Consider the following 23019-nt stretch of genomic DNA (forward strand, 5'->3'; position numbering starts at 1 on the left):
AGAATGGTTATGGGCGTAGGTACGTTGTAACTTCGTATACATAATATAACATAATTTTTTATCAGGATAACAGATGTAAATAAATCAAATACGCTGGGCCAGGCTGGGTTATGCCCGACGTATAAATTAAGTCGCAAATGATGACATGAAACCAGCCTCACATTGTTGAGGCATTATGGTTTTTTTTATCTGATGCGGCAATAAATCTTAACATTTTTGAACTCGAGTCTTCTGCATATAAAACATGGTGGGGAAAATATAATATTATAGTGGTGATGAAAAAAAAAAAAATAATGGTGGTGGCCTCTACAATTTTACAATTAACTGTGACATATACTCCTTCAGACCCGCCGTCATCCATGGGATTCCTGTGCGGAGCACGGGTATCCCTGCTCGTAAAAAAAAAAAAATATATATATATATATATATGCTCAGTACAGAACAAACTATACATATACATACATATATAAATACATATATATATATATATATATATATATATATATATATAAATACATATATATATATATATATATATATATATATATATATGATGGAATAGGCAAAGCCTTGAAGCGAACGTTGTATTCTTCTTACATTCGCTTCTGACTTTACATAAAACTTGTTCACAACTGTATACTTGCCAACTATACCGTGGTACATGTAAGCGCCGCACAGCTGATGATTTTGATGCAATTTCCGGTTACTTCGGCCTGGATTCGGGATCAGCGATCAAATAATGTAAATCACGATTTAAAAATATTTTTGATGATGCGGGAGATATCTTTATTAAAATTAACTTTGGGAATAAATAATTGAATAAATAAATAAATAAACAATCACTTCTGGTCAAGAATAAAAGAAATTAAAAGTTCCGGAAAGAGTTTCAAAATCACTCCCGGTAATGTTAAATACAAAATAAACACTTCCTGTCATGAAAAAAATCACTTTCAGAAGTATAAAATTAACTTTGGCAAAAAAAATAATTGAATAAATAAATAAACACTTCTGGTCATGATGTCCCGGCATGCATCATTTCCCATGACAAAAACCGGAAGCAAAAAAAAAACAAGCAAAAAAAAACGGAAGCAAAATGGCCATAGCCAACGACACGGATTCACAATTGGCAGGGTATTATGTTGTTTTTGTTGTTTCCTATTCTCTCATGTGCATGTGTCAAGTAATATTCACAAGATAGAAATAAAACCCATTCGTGTTTATACACCGCGCAGCGTTTAACAACAACCGGAAGCAAAAGGTCATATCCAACGACACGGATTCGAAATAGCCAGGGGTATTGTGTTGTTGTTTTTGTTGTTGTTTCCTATTCTCTCACGTGCACGCGTTAAGGATGAAGCTCACTGCGTTCGCGATTTTATATATATATATATATATATATATATATATATATATATATATATATATATATATATATATATATATATATATATATATATATATATATATATATATATTTATATATATATATATATATATATATATATTGTACAGTACAAACTGTATCTATACTGTATATATATATATATTGTACAGTACAAACTGTATCTATACTGTATATATATATATATATATATATATATATATATATATATATGTTCGTTGCAGAACAAACTATATACATACTGTATATATTATGTACAGTACAAACTGTATCAATACTGTGTATATATATACTGTACAAATAATGTACAGTATAAACTATCTACACTGTATATATATATATATATATATGTATATACACTACTAGTCAAAAGTTTTCGAACACCCCCATTTTTCCAGTTTTTACTGAAATTTAAGCAGTTTAATGTTTCAATGTACTCTGAAATTAAAGCATAGAAGAAATAAACAATTGCAGATAAAAAAGAAATCATGGAATCGTTTTGTTGAACAAAATTTAATCTAAATTTTTGACTCTTCAAAGTAGCCAGCTTTTGTAGATATAACAGCCGAACATACTCGGGGCATTCTTTCTACAATGGAAATCAAATATTGTTCGGAAAGTTCTTCCCAACACTGTTGCAAAAGTTCCCACAAATGTGTTGCACTTGTCGGTTGCTTTGCTTTCACCCTTCTGTCCAGTTCATCCCAAACCAGCTCGATGGGGTTTAAGTCTGGAGACTGTGCTGGACATCCATGATTTGAAGCCTACTGTCTTGTTCTTTTCTTCCCAGGTAGTTCTGATAGAGCCTGGAGGTATGTTTTGGGTCGTTATCTTGCTGTAGGATGAACCCCTGACTAACTAGGCATAGACCAAGAGGGTGTTGCATGGCGCTGCAAAATGCTGTGGTAGCCCTTTTGGTTCAGGGTACTAGTGACTCTGTGCAAGTCACTGACTCTGGATCCAGCAAAAGAGCCCCAGATCATCACGCTTCCTCCTCCATGTTTGACAGTTGGTGTCACACACTGAGGAACCATCCTTTTTTCTACTCGGTGGTGTACAAAAACCCTGCGTGATGAACCGAAGATTTCAAATTTTGATTCATCGGTCCAGAAAGACTTTCTTCCAGTTTTCAGTAGTCCACTGGTGGTGCTTCATGGCCCAGGCAAGCCTCATTTTCTTATTTTGCCATCTTAGCAATTGCTTTCTTACTGCCACTCGACCTGTCAAACCTGCAGCTCTTGGTCTTCTCTTCACAGTTGAAACTGAGACTTCCTGACTTCGACCAGTGTTAAGCTGTGCTTGAAGCTACTGTCCTGTGAGCCCCCTATCATGCAAGCTGTTGACTCTCAGAAACTTGTCTTCTGATTGTGTTGTGGCTTTGGGTCTGCCAGACCTCTTCCTGTCAGAGTTTCCTCCAGTTTCCAAGTGCCTTTTGATGGTGTAGGAAACTGTACTCACTGACACCTTGGCTTACTTTGCAATTTCTCCAAAGGAAAGACCTACACTTTTTAGGTTTATAATGGTCTGTCTGTCTTCCTTTGTTAATTGCCTTATTCTCGCCATTATGATAGCAATATACCACTTCCTGCAGTGCAATATTGTCCAAATAATGCTTCAGAGGGTGCAGCAACACAGTCTGTTCCAACACTGCTTTTATACAGACAGAGGGTTTGTAACTAATCAACAAAAGTTGGGACACCTGTAGGAATTGTTTGCATCAACTTTCAAGGCTTAATTTACCTCAATTGCTGCAGAACAGCTGCAGTTGCTAACCCATTACTTGTTCCCTGAAAAGGGCCTTTTTTCGCAACTCTTGAGAATTACTTTTTTTTTCAGTTTTTGGTAACCTAAACTTTGTTTTTTAACCTCAGGCAGTTTACCATTTCGCTTTGTACCATTTCAGGTTATTCACTGGACTTGAACTGCTTAAATTTCAGTAAAAACTGAAAAAATGGGGGTGTTCTAAAACTTTTCACCGGTAGTGTATATTTACACACACACATATTACTTGTTAAAACCACTGAATATTCCCACTGATTGTGCTGATTTTTATGTTGATACAGTAAATCCTCGCTATTCGTGGGTTTACCACTCACGGTTTTGACTATTCACAGTGAATTTTCTCTCTTACTATTTATAATTTGTGGCCCAAGGCTATTGGTTATTCACTGTTGCAAAAATAAAAACCAACAACAAAAAAGTGTGGTGTGCGACGGCGAGTTTTTGAAGTGTACGTTTGTAGAGAGGAGCATTATTACATTCAAGTGAGAGCTGGAGGATGTGATCAATCCCGATAATAAAGTCGATAAAGACCTTCAGTACAGTACTGCACTTATCTCTCTTTGTGTCAACACCGTGCTCCATGAAATCATCATCAGAAATGAGTCTCTGCAAATAATGAAATCCGCAGAAAGCAGAAGGTGAAGTGAATGCTTTCATTTTATGCCGTGTGCGAGGCCGAGTCCCATAAACCACTTCAGTAAATGACGTGAGTTTATAGGCAAGAGGACTCAAATTCAAGTCAGAGATAGTGAGTGTGGTCAATCCCCATGAGGAAGTCCATGAAGACTTTCAGAAAAATGCAAAAGTTTCCCATCACTAGTTTTCTCACATCATCATTCTCATCATATCAACTCCATCATCATCATTGAAGGTAACTTCAGCCACACAGGATGTAATATGAGGAAGAGGAGGTTGGGACCATACTCTGTGCAGAGCGTTGGTGCTGCCTAAGCAGTCTCCTTGGCTATTGGGCACAATCCTGGACGGGTCGCCACTCCGACACAGTATACCAGCATGCTGGCACTCATTTTGCCAACCTCGGAAGGATGACAGGTCGAGTTAACCCCACCTGGTATTAATTCAACAGCTTAGCGGGATTTGAACTCATGACCCAAGGATCCAAAGCCCACCACCCGCACCATTAAGCAATACCAGGCACCAGGGATGTAATATGGTCATTCAATAATATTGTTACGAATTTGGAATTCGATTGCACACAAAATAGAGGTTGCTTTCGTCAGCTATGTCGATAAGTGCTTGTTCCCTAGATAGCTCATCTTCCATTGTTTAAATGTTTAGAAATCGATTAGTGCCCTGTGTTATTCAATTCAATAGTTAGGGAGCGATCACGAAACAATGGAGACGTCCCTCCCCCTCTTCTGCGAAGAGGAAGAAGAGCCCGCCCGTCCCGCGATTCATGACGTCAACAACTCCCTCCCACCCGTCAACACCTCCCTCCCACCCGTGGTTGAGCAGGGGATGGAGCACGAGGGGATGAGTCACGCCGGGCGTGGGGGAGGGGGGCAGAGAAGGATAAAGAGGAGATCCTTTCTTTGTTTGGGTGGAGTGGTCGTCCAGCAGGCCGTCGGGTCCTGCTTGGCTCGGGAGAGCTTTTTGCTTCGAGTTGCTTTGTTTGGAAGAGAGTTGAGCTGGTCGCTCGGCTCGAGCTGCGAGTGGTGGCTTCTTCTTCTTGGTTCGTGGAGCTCTTTGTTCTCCGTTTGGTTCCCGGCTTGGTGCGACTCATCGACCTCATCTTGAAGGTGGTTCCTCGGGGAAGCGGCGCATCGACGGGAAGGATCGGCGCCTCGTCTCACCAGCACGTGTTGAGAAGCTCGGGAGGATTCGCTGGAGCTCGGGAAGGATCGCGGCTCACGGCGATTGGGTCCAGCTCGCTCTCGCTGGAGCCCGGGTCCGAACAACTTGAAGACCACACGAGGTGGAGAGGTTTGAGATAGGTCCTGGGTATCAGCTCACCTGTCCTCCGAGCTGGGGCCCGTTATTGAAAGCCTCAGCCACCATTTTGTGTGTGTGTGTGTGTGTGTGTGTGTGTGTGTGTGTGTGTGTGTGTGTGTGCGTGCGTGCGTGCGTGCGTGCGTGCGTGCGTGCGTGCGTGCGCGCGCGTGCGTACGTGTGTCCGTCTAATAAGTAGAGAATTGTTAAGTGCTTTGTGTGCTGTAAATGTTTGCATTGCATTTCGTATAGTCGGTATAGTTGTTTTCTTGCTCGTGTCTTGTCCCTACCCCCATTCATTACGTGCTTGTACATTGCATTGCTTTTGTTTGCCTCGCCTGCATACGTGCCATTGTAAATAAATGTGCTTGTTTGAATGTTGATCCGTTCGTTGCGTCCTCTTCCTTTAATTGAGCTGCCGTTCTGTGTTCGGAATATAGTTGGTTTTTAAATAGCCGATAAAGTGATCGGGTCCAACGGGGCTGCACGATAATACCCGGCTCGGTTATCCCAAAACGAAGCGAGCTGCTTAAGCGGCTCGTTTCCAAGCGGCCCCGTTGAGGTACAGTCTCTCGGTAGTCTGCCCGCGCGATGAATTAGGTATATCAACAATTCGGCGATTGACCCTGCAGCGCGGGTAGAGTGTTGACTAGGCTGTGGTGTGGTCAAAACACACCCGTAGCGGGATTCTGGCGTTTGATCCGGAAGGCTGCAACTCGATTCTCCGTTCGGTGGGCGAGAGCGGCCGCCATTGGCTAGAAGCGGTCGTCCGCATGCCGGCGGGCGGAAATCTACAACAATATGTTTATTATTTCGTATGAGCCATGTACCTAACCCCCATTTTCCCATAAGCCCTTAGTCTCAGTATTTGCGGTTGTCGTATTCACGGTATTTTCCAGGAATGTAACCTCCACGAACAGTGAGGGTTGACACATCTCTCTTTTACACATTTTTTTTTTTTTTTGATCATTATTTTTGTGTGCTCATTTTTATCATTTGTGATTTATTTTACTCTAATATACAATACATCTTGCATTTTACCATTGGTGATAAGGTGATGCTCTTCATTTTATTTGATCTTTCTCTTCCGTTCACTTCATCACTTTTATAATTCTTTCATTCTCATTCACATGCTTTTTTTGCCATAATTTCTGACATTAATTTTTTTCTCCACCTTTTATTTCTTGCTTTTCATTAGCATGTGACTGCGGTCTCGAAGGCTCACAGCATGCATTCTGCAACAAAGATTCAGGACAATGCATGTGCCGTCCTGGCGTGACTGGACGGCATTGCAACCAATGTGAATTTGGACACTGGGGCTATCCTTCCTGCCGTCCGTGCCATTGTAACGGACATGCAGACACCTGCGAGCAGAGTACAGGCACATGCCAGGACTGCCGTGGACATACTGCAGGTCATGCATGTGACAGGTGTGTGCACTTTGATATTTGCAAAACTTCAGATTATATATATATATATATATATATATATATATATATATATATATATATATATATATATATATATATATATATATATATATATTTTTTAGTAATTTCCTAACTTGATCAAAATGACAAAGTATTCTGAACATGAAGTTCAAGTATTTGGTCCTTGTGTGCGGCGCAAATATCTAATTCTAATTTTCATGCAATGACAAAGTAGCGGCCCACCATTCCAAACAGCTTTGCTTTGCAATCTAATGTGTGCACGGTTTGCAAAGATCCGATTGCTTATGTGAATGTATCAAAGTGCCTGCAGTCCCTTTCTTTCCTGCTTGCCAACTTTGAATTTTCATGAACAAGATGTGGAATTTTGCCTCCATCTTGGACAGACGCTCACACGTTCTGCTGTATTTGGTTTGCACAGTTTAAAAGAGACACCAGGCTCAATTAGACAGACACTGTCAGGGCCCCTCTTTTCCCCATTACTGCAAGACCAGAAAGGGGGAAACACTGAGGGATTCCCTTGATACCTCCGAGTGCACATTTGTCACCAGTATTAGTTGGTGGAAGTTAAATATCCCACGTTGTCCTTCGCAAAGAGTAGGTGAGCTATCATTAGCACCATAGCCAGGCCACAGTTATCCTTACCCTCTGTGGCACAAAGGAACCAATGAGATTCGATTTTAACTCGAGCAAAAGGGAAGTGTTGGGGGGAGGGGAAAATGTATGTCTCGAAGTGGATGACCCTGAAAATATCAGAGAAGGATGACAAACAAGATAGGAATTGTGTAGTACAACACCCAATCGCAATGAACAGACAAGGGTGACTTTTTTTCTCAGCTCATTGTGAGCTTAACGGAACTCTGTCTTCTCTTTCCACTCATCCCCCGGCGGTGATGCTGTCTTGATGACCTGCTTGTGTGCAGGAATATTCATTTTGCACCGAGAACTCGGAGTTCCCCAGTACAGCATCTGAACTAAATCACAACTTCTTTGAATGTCTTCGATACGCTTCTGCTTAGCTGCACTTGCTTGACTGAGGCCATGCTGGGAGCTGGCCATGCTTGTGTGCCAGCTTACACTGACCTGGGCTCAGAAGGGCCGATTGATGCTAGAGTAGTTGTAGTAGTATCACAAATTAAATGCAGATCAAGATGAACACAGGTGAATATATACTACCTTGAGGTGTGCTGGCAGTCCTGGCTGCCACTCACATACGACACCCTTGGTGTTGAAATGAAAGAAAAGTTATTATTATTCTTGGAATTAATATTACTGTTTTGTTCTGAGAGATAAAATGAAGTTGACAGTGTCGGAGAATGGGCAACCATTGTCATTCACTATGACCTCCTGTAACAGAGAAAGGAATAAGAGTCAACCACAGTGAGTGGACTAGCATCACATATCGACCGGACCAGGTGGCATGCCGCCCTGAAGGAAGATGGCACAAAGCATGAAGACTGGGAATATCCTATCCTGAAGGTCATTAATGAGACATCTGGGTTTTTTTAATTATTTTTTTTAAACTAAGAATCCGCTCATGGCTTGGCAGTTCTCTTGCGACAATTTGATTCTTCATCGTAGCCGATGAGCTATATGGTTTGACAGTTGGACTGCGATTCTGTATGGAATCAAACGAAAGACCAAACACTGCATCATGGAGTCATGCGAAGGAACCCGAAGAAGCAAAGAGCAAAGATGGAGTCGTCAAAGAGGAACCTGGATAGGATTTGCGTTTCAGCTGCTGCTCCTCCACCCTCAAACCCATCCAGGCACAGCCAAGTGGACCTTACAAATTTTTTTTGTAAGAATTCACTTCTCTGTAGACAGGTAGAAAGAGAGAAATTAAGAATAGCAGAGAGGAAACTGACCAAAAATAAAATAGAAAGCAAGAATTAGCGTGAATACAAAAGTTACGCACGATGTGTCTTTGTTTTATTGGCTTTTGTATCCCCATTGTCTGCAGATGTGCAGATGGCTACTTTGGAAACCCGATTCTCGGATCTGGGCAGAAGTGCCGGCCATGTCCGTGCCCCGAGGGTCCTGGTTCTGGGCGAAACTTTGCACTCTCATGCTTCGAGGACCCCCACTCCCAGCATATTGTTTGCAGTTGCCAAGTTGGATACACAGGTTGGTTGTTGAAATGACACCATTAGGTTGTGATGCCATTATTAGTGAAGATATTTGTTTTTTAAACCTTGCATGCAACATCTTTGCATTTTCAAATATTCACACGTTTGAATGTTTGAGTCAGGAGGCATGAGTTTACTTCGTCAGGGGGCACGACTGATCATCTTCTGAGACATCTCTTGATGTGAGGTTTCCAAAGAATGGCAATGTTGATTGGTAGTTAATATTGTTGTAGATTTGGCGGCACTTAACAGCACCGCCGTCTCCGGGGTTTAACACCGGCCAGTTCGGCACAGGTCTCGGTCACGCGCCTCAGATCACGATACCAACGTACACCTGAGCCGCACCAGTTGGGGAAATAGACCCCGGCTACAGACTGGGTTTGTCAGAGACCGAGCGAAGTCTGCCAGTCTGTAGCCCGTTTAGGTTTTAAATACAAATCGAGCGGATTGTTCCTCGCCGCGGCACGAATAGATTCAAGGCGGCAAATTTCGTATAACTCAGCCAGATTTATTGGGGGAAATTCGGGGAACACGACACAAGCAAAGCATTCACGACAATGTGATAATTAATCTATAACCCGCTCTTAACTCCGGAGCTACGGATACGGGTTTCGAAGGGAGCCCTAGCAAAATAAGCCTTAGGCCTGGACAACATGCAGACAAGACACTGAGTACTTGGGGGTGCCTCATGGATGAGAGGAATATTTGTGAGGCACGAATGCGGCTCGTGACAAGCCGATGTCATCGGATTCGAGCACCCAGCTAGATCACGCAGCATAGCAAGATGGCGCTCGTACTCCTATCTGCACCGCTCGCGCATGCCGCGTGGCAAGATGGCGGCGACGATGTCCCTTTTGTCCGCACCGCTCCCGCACCAGCCTCGATGCGTCCAGCCCCTGTAAGGTCGACGGCACAGGAGAGGAAGATCTATGGTGTGTTCCAGTATGCGAATCCAGGCCAAGGAGGAACAGCTCGTCGAGTCACTCCTCATGAAGCAGATCCCAGACTCTTCACAGCAGCCAGTTCCTCTCGCCTTTTGGGGCGGGCTTCCTGGGACCGCCTCTGGGGACCCATGATTGGTCCATCCTTCGAGTTTTCAGCCGCTCTCCACCAATGGGTTGCTGACACGTCTCGTTGATTGACACTGTCAAAGCGCTGGGCGGGGACTAGCTCGGAGGAGGGAAGGAAGAAGAACGCGCCTCTCGGTACACCACCACTGTATGAACACTGGACAGCCTGCTCCACCTCCCGACACACATGTAACGTCCGATTACCGAAAAACCTGGCTAAACATGCATTTAAGGGGGGATCTTGGCTAATCCTATATTTAATAATACTAAGAGCCCATTTCCGCAACAATATTTCTGCTGTGAGAGTATACAGTGGACTGTGTTCTGTGGAATTCATCACGAGTGTTCGTTTGTGGATTTTTGTATCAATATTTAATTCTTATTTATACAAATTTAATATTCGTTAAAGAGTCCATTGTATCTTATGAAAAGAGTAGGTCATTGTGTCCGAACAGCTTGACCAAACTATTTGCTTAACTTATTAACTGCACGGGGTGGAATTGCTGCTCTTTGGATGTAGCACAGATTGGCCGGCTCAAATGGCCTCAATGACGTGTTGTACAGTGTATGAACTCCGGTTGATAATAATTAATCCTCCGTTGTCTCTCCAGCGGTTAGTGAAGAAGAAGGGTCCGTTGGTGCCGAGCCGCCGCGGCTTTAAACAGCCTCAAAATGGCAGGCAGAAGAGGAGGTTCGTTCGTTTTGGTCGTGCTCGTGTAACCAAACGAACGAAATCCTTTGACGGTGTAGAAACAAAAGTCACTATTAAATATTGATGTGCTCAGTGACTCGCGAGTGAGAAAAGGCTTGTAAGGATAAGCACTTGGGCTTCCTCGTGTCGTGATCACGAGTTCTCTTGAAGGTCACCTTGCAGTGTCCTCTACGTCCATTGGCTCTCTGGAAAACCTCCACTGATTGGCTGCACATTCAATCTTGGCATACAGATAACGAATGATGGCTGATATGTGCATGTCCTTTGTTTTTCGACATCAGATCCAAGATGGCCGACTGGCGGCCATTTTCGTTGTCAAAAGCCCGATGTTGAACATGTTCTCAACCATTTTTTTTGGACATGCATTTACCGATGTTGTTCAAACTTGGCACGTAAATAATGAATGACGACTTACATAAGCACGTCATTTATTTTTGAGATCAGATCCAAGTTGGCTGACTGGCGGCCATTTTCTTACTTAAACACGTCTCCAACCATTTCTCAGACATGCAAGGTCAGATTTTGTTCAAACGTGGCACAATACAGTACATGATGGCATACATGTGTACCTCCCTTTGTTTTGTGATATGATCAAAGATGGCAGCCATTTTAGGTGTCCATAAATATGGGCTAGCCCTTTAACTCCATACAACGAAATTACTAAAACAACGGGGGTTATGACATTTTATGTCTTGTTTTACTTGTTTCTCCAAGTCTTCCTCTATTTTGTCCCTCATCCCTGCTGTTGGTGTCCCCCCCTCTCGTTCTACTGTTTTAGTGTTCTGTTACGCCCGGATCTGTTCTGTGTTTTAGCTCCTCAACGAGCCTCGACACCGCATCCAAACTAAGAGCCTGGAACAAGTGGAGACAACTGGGTGTTATCACGAAGCTCAGAAACATTCCATTATATTTAAATTTTTTTTTTTTTTTTATAAAGCTTGTATCAGACCGGTATTGATGTATGGTAGCGAAGCCTGGGCGTTGCGGACCGAAGATGGAAAATTAATGGAAAGAACGGAGATGAGAATAATACGATGGATGAATGGATCGTCGCTGAAAGAAAGAGTTCTGAGTTTAGAAATCAGGAAGAGATTAAAAATCAACATGAGTGAAGAAGAACTTAGGAAGAGAACACTGGGTTGGTGAGGTCTTGTGCAAAGAAGGTCAGAAGATGAAGCTGTAAAGAAACAATAAACCTTGTGATCAAAGTAATATAGCCGAGATGACGTCATAAAAAATATATGGATTGAAAGTGTCAAGAAAAATATGGAATGTTTGTGTTTGCCCAAAACTGACGCATTGGATAGATCCGTATGGAGGAATGCCATCATTCGATCAATCCCCTGAAAAAGGGGAAAATGGTAAAACGTTTGTTGTTGGTAGTAGTAGTAGTAGTAGTAGTTGCTGCTGCTGCTGCTGCTGCTGCTGCTGCTGCTGCTGCTGCTGCTGCTGCTGCTGCTGCTGCAGCTGCTCTGTAACGTTCTTGGGTAGTTACTATGTTACTTCTAAATTTGATGTGCATTATACACCGTTCTTCACCCTATCCCTCTATTCCAAAGGTCTCCGGTGTGAAGAATGTGCACCAGGTTATTACGGCAACCCAGAACAGCATGGTGGCGTTTGCGCACCATGCCAATGTTACGGAAACATCGACTTATCAGACCCTGCCTCCTGTGACCGTCAAACAGGCGTTTGCTTGCGCTGTCTCCATCACACACACGGCCCATCTTGCTCGACGTGTGTTCCAGGCTTCCATGGCAATGCAACTGCTCAGCAATGCCGCCGTAAGTTGTCTGTGTTAGAGTTGCGTGTGTTGGCTGTTGGGGTTTATCTATGTTAGTACATTATAAAATGGAACACTTTCTTGTCTGACGTTTAATAACTCATGGTTTAAGCAGTAGATTTTTTTTTTCCACACCAGATCATACTGATACCAGGAATAAAGAAGCATTTAATATGTACGTATCATAGACTGCAGGAAATGTGAAATTTTCTCTTTATGCCGGGTTAACGAGTTCAAATCCTATTTAATACATTATTTTGTTCATTCTAACATAATAAATGAAATGTATATTTATATATTTTTGTATACCTTGTTGAGGCTCGTGTGAGAGTGAACACACAACGCACAGTAAGGAGGGCATGAGACAAGAGGGGCGGGAGAAGGAAGGACAAAACAGTGGGGAACAGAGACATTAGGAGATCTGGGAAGGGAGAGGGATGGGGTGGGGAACATGGGGAATACAAAATGGACATTACAGGGATTTTCAGGAAGGAAAGTAGGGAATTTGAAGGAGGTGGGCTTGGGTGGATTATCGTGGGGGGGGGGGGAGAGAAAAGATCGAGGATTTGGATGTGGTATGATAGGTGGTGGTGAACATCTGTTTTGAAGGCCTGGAGGGAAGAATGGGATTGAAACGAGTGAGGGAGTTTATTCCAAAGGTGGGAAAAAAAGAGGAATAAAAGAATGAAGGTGAGCAGTGATTAGTGATTTTGGTTGTTTTACAAAGGAGGTTGTTGGCGGACCTTCAGCGCCCTGCGGAAATGTGGTGGGGACAAATCGCAGAGAGGGAGCGGGGGGGGGGGCAAGGCTGGAGAGGAGACGGTAGAAGATAGAAAGAACCGACCAGCCTGCGGTGAGAGAGTGAGAGGACCCATGACTCAGCCTCATTGCGGGAGATGCCAATGATCCGAAATGCCTTGGTTTCCATAGCGTGAAGCCGAGAAAGGTGAGAAGCAGGAGCACCAGCCCAGAGGGGAGAGCAGTATTCCATCAGGCTGCAGAGGAAAGCTTTGTAAGTGGTCAGGAGCTCAGATGGGCCGAGGAAGGACTTTGCATGACGGAGGATTCCCAGTCGGCGACTGGCTTTGGAGGCGAGGTTTGAAATGTGGCTTTCCCAGGAAAGGTCATGGCAGATAGTGAGACCCAGAAGCTTAAAAGAAAGGACTTCTTCCAGAGGATTGTTGAGAAAGTGGATGGGGGGGGGGGTTCTAAACGGTCCTTTCGCAGAGACATAGTGAGAGTGTGAGATTTGTCCGGATTGAAAGACATGTTCCACGTGTTGGACCAGTTTGTGATTTTATCCAGAGCTGCAGTGAGCGAAGAAGCTCCTGCTTGCTGTTGCTGAGGGATGGAGGGATGGAAAGGTTGTAGATCGGAAGAAATTGTGAAGGTAATTGCGAGAGAGGGTCAGCTCAGTAGAATAAAGATGGTGTGCCGGCAGGAGGAAGAAGAAGAGGAGGATGAAGAAGAATATGAAGAAGAATCGAGACTTATGAGTGTGCAAGGAGAAAGCTAGTTTTTTTAATTTTTGATTTAAGACAAGAAATAGTGTTTAGTTGGGAGGGATGGGGGATGTTGGGAAAGTGGGGAAGATAGAAATTGAAGGTAATGGGAAGAAAATACAAATAAACACGATCGTACACCGAGGGGAACGATGGGTAGGCCTCAAGCACTCTGTAAGACAAGGTCGACGAAAACTCACAAAATAGCACGATTTTTTAAACAAAACCGAACTAGGAACACACCAACATGCAGGTAAGAAAATAAACAATTAAAACGGGATAGATAACGACCAGAAACTTAACTTTGAGATCGACAGCAGAGAGCCCTGAAGGAGACCTGCCAACGCTCCAAACCCAGAACCAGAAGTCAAGGAACTTCAATGTTGGAGAAGACTTTGTTGGTTTGGTCATGGTGATTTGGCCCATCAAAGCTTGCACAATGGTTGCCAAGTTATGGTTGATTGTCCATGCCTTATCCTTTTTAAAAGCTGGTGTCAATCAAGGAAGCAGCACAAACCGTTTTAAAGGTCTTTGGAATGACTCAGTCGGAGTTTAAACCGTTGATCTCCCAGACTCAGAGCAGATGCTCAAACCATTATGCCACTGAGTCTGATTAAATTATCTTCCACGACCCTTTGTTATTTATGTGTAAAGGCTCCGTCTACGTCATTGAAACCAAATAATTAATTCGACTTCATTACTTCAGGTGTCCGATGGAAAATATATCCTTGATGAACAATTTTCTGGAAAAATAAGTTCACTCCAATTAATTTTAACCTCTTCTTCCCATTTTGTTCTTTCATCTCAAACCTTTTGCTCGAGCATCCTAACTGCAGGGGGATGAGCCTTTAACGATGGGAACATTTTATACTGATCATAATGAAAGGCCATCAGCAAGATGATATATTGGAGTCATCATAAAGTCACTTGGAAAGGTGGGCAAGGGAGGGGGGAGCGGGGGGGGAGGAGGGGATCCAAAGCTATATTGTGTAAGATTTTAATATGGACCGAATGATCTCATAGGTTAGATTTCCCCTTGTATCAGGATATTTTGGAGAGTTAAGTCATCTGGAAAAATGTGCACCAGGGAGGTGGTGAATGTAAACCTTAAGGTAGTATAGAGTGAGGTTGTGTTGTGTAAAACCTCCTGTAAGCAGGCAAGGCCGGGTGAGGACTTGTGGCAAAAGAAAGGCACAAATAATGTCATAAATGCACTCGATGGACGCTGAGAAAGTGCCACAAGCAGGCATGGTGGTTCTGTTGTAGCTTGCAAAGGACCGCAGGATTGGTGGTCTTGTTAGCTACAAGGGGAGGTCCCGGACATGGGCGGTCTGAACACTGTGGTGGAGCGCTGCTCCATCCTGGGGAATGGCCAATGGTGACCAGCTGTGGGCAGTCCCAGGAGGTAATAAAAACTCCTCTCACATGCTCTCTCTCTCACTCTCTCTCTCTGTTTCTCCGCTGAGACAAAATGGACTGCTTGGGAGAGAGTGGGACGCTGCATCATCGCTCCTCAGTGCCCCTCATCATTACCTGCTATCCTGCATGACCTCCCTACTCAAGCCAACGTGATGGTGGATCCCAAGACCTCGTGCCTTGTATAAGTCCTTGCCTCGTCGGTTCCCCTTTGTTAGTTGAGTCTGGTATTTTGGCACCATAGTTGGGTTTGGCTTTATTTATTTCCTATTGTCTATAAGTTTGGGTTTTTCACATCTTACCTTACCCATTTGTTTGTCCCTGTACGCCAGATCTGTCTGAGTATTATTGTCTCGACTTATTTCTTTTCAATTTTTTTTCTGCTTTTCGTGCATGAACACTGCCAGTTTCGGCTCTGTTTGGGTGAACCTTGGGGTTTTGTTAAAATAATGCAGTAACTTAAACACCGTTTAGGCCACTCACTGGGGTTGTACCCCCGACGCAGAGCGGTCTGTGTTCACAGACTGTCCGACACAACAATACCACAATGGAGTCGTCAGCAAAATAAAAATGTGATGATTCAATGGTAAGGGAGAACACAAGATCGAACCATAACCACTGCCTTGACGGTTATCAGCCTCGATGTGTGTAACTGTGCACAACATATTATGATCAATATTGCATTGATAATGACATGTTTCCTGTGTGTACAGAAGAAGAAGCCTGCCCACCTCCATTCTTTTGTTTCTTTTTTTCCCCGTTTGTTGAACCACCTTCCTGTGGCTGTTCAATTCCATTCTCTTTCCTCCAGGGTTTAAAGCAGGCGATGCACCACAATCTCATGTATTCCTTCATCCCTCGCTGTGATATTTTGGACCCCCTTCGACCCCCGCAACCCTACCCTATGCCTTGCAGATGATGGTATTTCCTCTTCTTCTCGCTTTCCTCTTTTCTTGTTAATCCATGCGTTGTTAGGCCTGGTGTTGGCTTAATGGTTAAGGTGGCTGGCTTACAGATCAGAGCGTCTTGAGTTCAAACCGCTCTTTTCCCCCTGAATTAACACAAGCTTGGTTGACTCAGCCTGTCATCCTTCTGTGGTTGGCAAAATGAGTACCAGTGTGCTGGTAACAGGGGAATTGCATCAGCGGCACAGCTGCGCCCCCAGAAATTGATGCAGCCAAGCAGCTACAGGCCGCATATGAATAAATAATCAATAAAATGCCCTTGTTTGTTGCATCTACCTCTCTCCCACTGCCAGTATGTTTCCTTTTTACCGTCAGTCACCTTGCGTGTCCACGGAAAAGATTCACCAACCACATGGTTTTCCATTAATCACCTTTCTCACTAATCATGGATTGGTTTCACGCCAATCATGTGGTTTTCCATCAATCCAAAGGCATTACGACACATGAATCTATTAATAACTTGCAAAAATACGAGTCACAACAACAACACACTTTATTTGTACAATAATTGTAATATTCCAAATTTATGGATCTGTCCAGGAACTTTCCTTTTGTCTCCTTTCCATACCGCAGGCTGCGAGTGTGATCATGCCGGCTCAAAGTGCCACCCCAATGATGGATGCGAGTGTGATGCAATGAGTGGACAGTGCCTCTGCCTCCCACATGTGACTGGAAAGCGCTGTGACCGCTGCGTTGAGACCTACTGGCGGGAAGAAGGCATTCAGGGCTGTGCACCATGTGCCTGTGACCCAGAAAAATCTTTTGGTGCATCCTGTAACGAGGTTTGTACCTTGTATTCGATATTCATTCAAACAATAATTAATATGTGATATATCAGGTATGATACAGGAAGTAGGATGTCAGTCGTCCCGTGGATCTCGTTCCCCTTCTTCCCCACCTCCCGTTTTATTCTTATTTTACTCCATAAAATGGCTGTTCCACATTGCCCTGGGGGCATACTCCTGGGTTGGACCCACGGGCTTGCGGAGCTATGTCCCGAGAGGTCGCATTTTCTCACTGTAACGTGTAGGGTCCCTCAGCCTGCACTTACCACTGGCACGAAGCGGTGCCATTTACAGTGGTAAGAAAAAGTTTGTGACCCCTTTCGAATTTTCTGTATTTCTGCATATATTTGACCTAAAATCTGATCAGATCTTCATCTAAGTCCTAATTATAGATAACGAGAACCTGATGAAACAAATAGCACAAACAAAAAAAAAATCTACTTTTTCATTTATTTATTGAGCAAAATGATCCAACATTCAATTTCTTTGTCGGAAAGCGAATGTGAACCTTTGCATTCAGTAACTGGTGGCACCCCCTTGAGCAGCAATAACTTCAACCAAACTTTTCCTGTAACTCTTGATCAGTCCTGTACATCGGCTTGGAGGAATTTTTGGCCCATTCCTCCTTGCAGAACTGTTTCAACTCACTGATATGTTTGTGGGCTTTCTTGCACGAACTGCTCGCTTCAGCTTCTGTCACAACATTTCAATTGGGTCAAGGTCTGGACTTTGACTTGGCCATTCCAAAACGCAAAATCTCTTCTGATTGAGCCATTCTGTTGCAGATTTACTTGTGTGTTTGGGATCATTGTCTTGCTGCATGACTCACTTTCTGTTAAGCCTCAGCTCACGGACAAATGCCCTGACATTCTTCTGTAGAATTCATGGTTCCATCAATGATGACAAGCCGTCCAGGTCCTGAGGCAGCAAAGCAGCCCCGAACAATGATACTTCCACCACCATGCTTCACGGTCGGGGTGAGGTTCTTATGTTGGAATGCAGTGTTTGGCTTTCGCCAAACACAACATTTCTCGTTTAAGCCAAAAAGTTCCACTTTCGACTCATCTGTCCACAGAACATAATTCCAATAGCCTTCTGCTTCATCCAGGTGGTCTTTGGCAAACTTGAGATTGGCAGCAATGTTCTTCTTGGAGAGCAGTGGTTTCCTTCTTGCTATCTCCCCATACACACCATTCTTGTTCAGTGTTTTCCCGATGGTTGTCTCATGAACACTGACAGCCAATGCAAGAGAGGCCTGCAGATCCTTAGACGTTACCCTGGGGTTCTTTGTGTCCTCCTGGATTATTGTATGCCTTGCTCTTGGAGTGATTTTCGTTGGATGACCGCTCCTGGAAAGAGTAACGATGGTGTTGATTTTTCTCCATTTGTACACTATCTGCCTGACAGTGGATTGGTGGAGCCAAACATCTTCAGAAATGGTTTTGTAACCCTTTCCAGACCGATGAGCATCGACAACTCTTTTTCCGAGGTCCTCAGAAATCTCTTTTGATCGGGGCATGACCCGCTTCCACAAACCTGTGTGGTGAAGACCAGACTGATGATCACAAACAAAGTGTATGTTTTTCATGTAGGACAGGGCCACCCAAACTCACTCCTGATTGTCATCCCATTGATTGAAACACCTGACTGTAATTACCCCCTACATTGAGCTGATGAACCTCAAGGTTCACATACTTTTTTCCAACAAAGAAATTGATTGTTGGATCATTTTGGTCAATAAATAAATGAACCGGCAGAGGTACTTTCAAAGTACACCACCCTCATGTCAAATAAATAAATCCTCCAGCGCGTGACATTGCCGAGGCGCCCTTGGTGCCCGGCGATGCCGCCGTGCAGCACATGGAGACGGAATTGGAAGAGGGTGGTGTGCAATAATTGATTGATTAATTTATTAATTGCATAATTAAAATTAATAAATAATAATCGTAAAATAATTTCTCAAGCAATTACCAAATAGCATACCAAAACCACCACTGTTTGATCCGAATCTGTAACTTTTTGAAAGTTAAGTAATTCGTTGAAAAATGAATAATTCATCGATTAATTGATTAATCAATAAATCAAAAATACCACTTATAGCCAAATCACTTGTTCTCCGCCGTGTCCAAATATCAGTTTCTGAGCTCAAAAGGTGCCTGAGATATTGCCCAGATGAGAAATAAAATATATAAGTAATTAATAAATCGATAATAATTAAGTAATTAACTGATTAATAAAAAAATTCCAAAAACCGTTTTTGCCAAAGCACATCTTCACACTTCTGTCCCCAAATTTCAGCTTCCTAGCTCAAAGGATGGCTGAGATATCACCGGACAAATAAGACAACAAACGGAGTAAAAACTGAGTACTCCCTTCCTTCGGCGCCCGGTGATTACGTCATGCATCACCTGGATATGGAATTGGGAAAGAGCGGTGTGGAATACAGAAAATTCGAAAGGGTTCACAAACTTTTTATCACCGCTGTACCTTCTGACCACAGGCCGGTTTTCTGTATGTATTCACCCAAATAATACATACAGAATTAGTTTGTTGTGACAACAAACAGGATGTGGACGGGCTTTGCATTTTGAAATGCTTTGTAGTTTATCCCTGAAATTTTGTTTTGTTATTTTACTTTTCCCTCCGTTTGCTTTCCTTCCCTTTTGCGTAGCAACATCTATGGCACTAGAGTTGAGGGGGGGGTGGGGGTTGGAGAGCAGGTGGGAGGGTGAGAGGCATGCAAAGTTAGGTTATTAGTTGTTCGTGGTTTATGTAAATCGGCTTGTTGGCAATTCCAAAAACCTCCACTTTTAGAAGTACTTTGGCTCTGAAGTTGGCAAAATTGTGTGACATCTCAATCAATTGAATTTTCCGCTCGCAGTGCTCCACTGTTTCAATAGTTTAGGGCACCCACGAATAGAGAGCTACTTCCACCGGGTCAAGACCCTGCTCTCGTGAGGGGATTGAACAGCAAACAGGAGCAAGTAGTTGCGTTCCACCGAAAATGGTAGGAGAGAGTTTCACTTTCCATGTGGAATGGTCAGCGGGTCGAGCCGTATCGAGTTTTCCTCATTGCAAGCTACCCATGTTCTTTTTCTCAAAACTGCACATAGTTAAGTGTTCTATTATCTCTCCAGTTAGTTACCTCCAACACCAAAGGTGGACGGAGGTTATGTTTTCACCTCATCTGTCTGTCTGTCTATGAGCATGCAGGATATATCTCAAGAAATTATGGATGGATTCAGACAGAATTTTGTGGGGACACAAGGACGAATTGATCATATTTTGGTGAAGATTCGGATCCGGATACTGGAATTTTAAAAGAGATTCATCACCATTGAGAAATATGACCAAAAACTATACGTAGCATGATATTTCAAAACATTAGGGACAGATTCGGACAAAACTTGGTGGACAGGTTAGGTGTGTGCAAAGGACGAAATATTTCAATGTTGGCGAAGATCCGAATCCGCATCTGGATACGAGAATTTTTTTTTATTTTCTAAGTGCTTCTTCACCGTTGAGAGATGGGGCCAAAAATGACATATAGCACGATATTTCAAAAACTTGGTGGATGAGTTGGGTCGGTGATAGGAACAAGGGGATTCGATTTTGGTCCAGGTCCGGATGTAGATCCAGCCTCTCAGTGGGATACAAAATGTAAACTGTTCAGCTGGGCGGAGCGATGTGCTCCACCGAGCGCTGTTTTGTTGATCGTGTTTTATGTCTGTCTTGTGTTGAGGTTCTGACTCCTTTTATCTCGTGTGTGACCTCTGTATTATTGCAATTATTGTTAATAAATTATTGGGTCCGTTTGTGAGCTTGCCTTCTTGGCCTGTCGTGTTGGTGGGAAGGCCAGATTCGGAAGAGCTGTTAGTTTGCGTGCTTAGGTGGAGCCAGATTGGCCATTTGTGCGCTTTATTCAAATCAAGCCAATTACCATTTGGTTATTTAGGAAGCCTACTTTAGAAAAATGCCCTCTGGCATCACCTGTTGCTATGCCTGCTAGCTGCTTTTTCGCTCCACCCAAATGTGTGGTGTTGAGTTTAATGATTCAGGTATTTGATTACCTTGTTCAGGTATGGTATTTGATGATTTATAGTAATGTTGGTTTTGAGGCTATTGCTGCAGTGGTGGAAAGGCAATTGGTGAACTTTCCAGAGAGGGGTGATATTGGATTTAAGAAGGGGGTGACGTGGTTAGGAAAAGAGGTGATGGCTTCGCACAGTGAGTGGGTAATGACTTAGCCCAGCTTAACCCCTTGGATTTTCCTAAGTGGTTGGCATATCGAGGTGGTGATGGAAAATGGATCATTAAGATCATCCTTATGTGGACTCTCATGCGATCAAGTTGAAATGTAGCATCTGAGCAGGTGACCATATCCTGCTTTTGGGCATTTTTTTACTTTTACGCCTGAAGAGATGGTGGTCCCACTGGTGAGGACCTTGGTTTGAATCCTGGTCGAGGTGTGTAATTTTCCCACATATACATATGTTTGTTTGCCTGTTCATTTATAATTATGATCTTCATTAAAGTAAGCATTTTTATTGAAGTTTATTTGAAGAAGTCTCAGTCCTTATAGAGGATGGGAATGCAATATATTTGGTGTATGTGGGCTTTCATGAAACCTTTGATTAGGTTCCAGTGCTATGAGAGTTTGCAAGTGTTATTGGAGGTAAGCTAGAAGTGGTGCTCGTATGTGGTTGTGCTTTGTCCCTCCGTAACAAACGTTTTTGAGTGTGTAACAGTCAGTGTACTGATCACATTGCTATTGTACAGCTAACTTGTGATACATGGGAATGTTATATGTAATTGTTTGTGGTTCTTTCTCTCTTTTCCTTGGCCTTTTGCAGTTCGGTGGGCATTGCGAGTGTCGGGCAGGCTTTGGTGGCCGTACATGCACAGAGTGTCGGGAGCTTTATTACGGAGATCCCAATATCATGTGCACTGGTACTCTACACATCTGACATGGACACAGGCCGTACAATGCTCTTGCCAGGCTTATTTCAATGGATGACGCAAGAACCACTGAGCTATTCTTGAATAAGTTAGTAGACATAAATAAATGGATAAATGTAAATCATTGATGTGATTTTTCTTTGGCGTAGCTTGCGACTGTGACCCGCATGGTGCTAAAACACAACAGTGTGATCGACGGAGTGGGCACTGTGTGTGCCGAGCTGGTGTGGCTGGCGTCCGCTGTGATCAATGTGCTCGTGGATTCTCTGGCACTTTCCCACATTGCTTGCCGTGCCACACATGCTTTGGTGACTGGGACCGCATCGTGCAGGTGAGTTGGACAGCAGGACCCGTCGGCCTGTTTCTGTTCCCATCTGAACCTCTGGCTCATGATGTGGGGAACTCAGGTTAAAATCCTTAAACATCATGTGTTTATCCATTGTCTACTAATGCCCTCGTAATTAAGGTTAAAGTGTACAGGGGTGTGTTCCGTTAGCAAGCGGCTTGCTTACCGCTCGCCAAGTGGATAGCTTGATTCAAAGTGCTGAAGCTAGCACTCCAACAGAACGGAGTGCTCAGCACTGCATAACAACGTGGTGGTCTCCAATGCAAACGGTGCTCTCCTGGTGCGTGAGCAAATGCTGTCTGGGCGGTCATATTCGGTTTTACTCGATCCTCTTGTGACAACTTCCCCAAACAAATTTCTCGTGTTTGCAGCCGTTAGAGAGTGTACGATGAAGAGGAAAAGAAAGACAAATAAATTTGGAGTCAACAGTGGGAGACCCTTGCCAAGCTCATCTCTGGACCGACCACCATACATTTTGGGGGTGGGGGGGTTTTTCCCTGTTTGTAGATTTTACAGAATTAGAATGAAAAGTAGAAATAACAATAAAATCATGAAATGCACATTTCAATATCAACCTCTGTGATAACAACATTGCAGAAATTGCCACCAATCGTTTTGAATTAGACTACGGCGGCCATTTTTGCTAACATGTGCAGAGGTGTTCTGTTTGCGAACAGCAGCTCACTTACCGCTCACTAAGCACCTCCCTTAATTGCTTGCTCCGCTTGGAAAGTGGCTTGGCAAGCAGCTTGAAAAGCATTTCATGCGAG

At 43.4% G+C, this 23019-nt stretch overlaps 1 protein-coding gene across 2 annotated transcripts in view; it reads left to right on the plus strand.

Annotated features, from left to right (window-relative positions):
• The window catches only part of LOC147019290 (laminin subunit beta-1-like), a 133167-nt gene that overhangs the window by 74147 nt on the left and 36001 nt on the right, over positions 1 to 23019 (plus strand). For both annotated transcript variants that reach the window (XM_085899678.1, XM_085899679.1), the window contains exons 21-26: positions 6333 to 6564; positions 8546 to 8709; positions 12053 to 12277; positions 16733 to 16941; positions 21798 to 21894; positions 22053 to 22234. In XM_085899678.1, coding sequence (XP_085755804.1) covers positions 6333 to 6564; positions 8546 to 8709; positions 12053 to 12277; positions 16733 to 16941; positions 21798 to 21894; positions 22053 to 22234 — 1109 coding nt within the window. The remainder of the gene's footprint in view (positions 1 to 6332; positions 6565 to 8545; positions 8710 to 12052; positions 12278 to 16732; positions 16942 to 21797; positions 21895 to 22052; positions 22235 to 23019) is intronic.

This window comes from Eptatretus burgeri, chromosome 10 (genome assembly GCF_056783735.1).
Source record: "Eptatretus burgeri isolate ZD-2024b chromosome 10, Ebu_testis_v1, whole genome shotgun sequence".
Classification (NCBI taxonomy): Eukaryota; Metazoa; Chordata; class Myxini; order Myxiniformes; family Myxinidae; genus Eptatretus; species Eptatretus burgeri.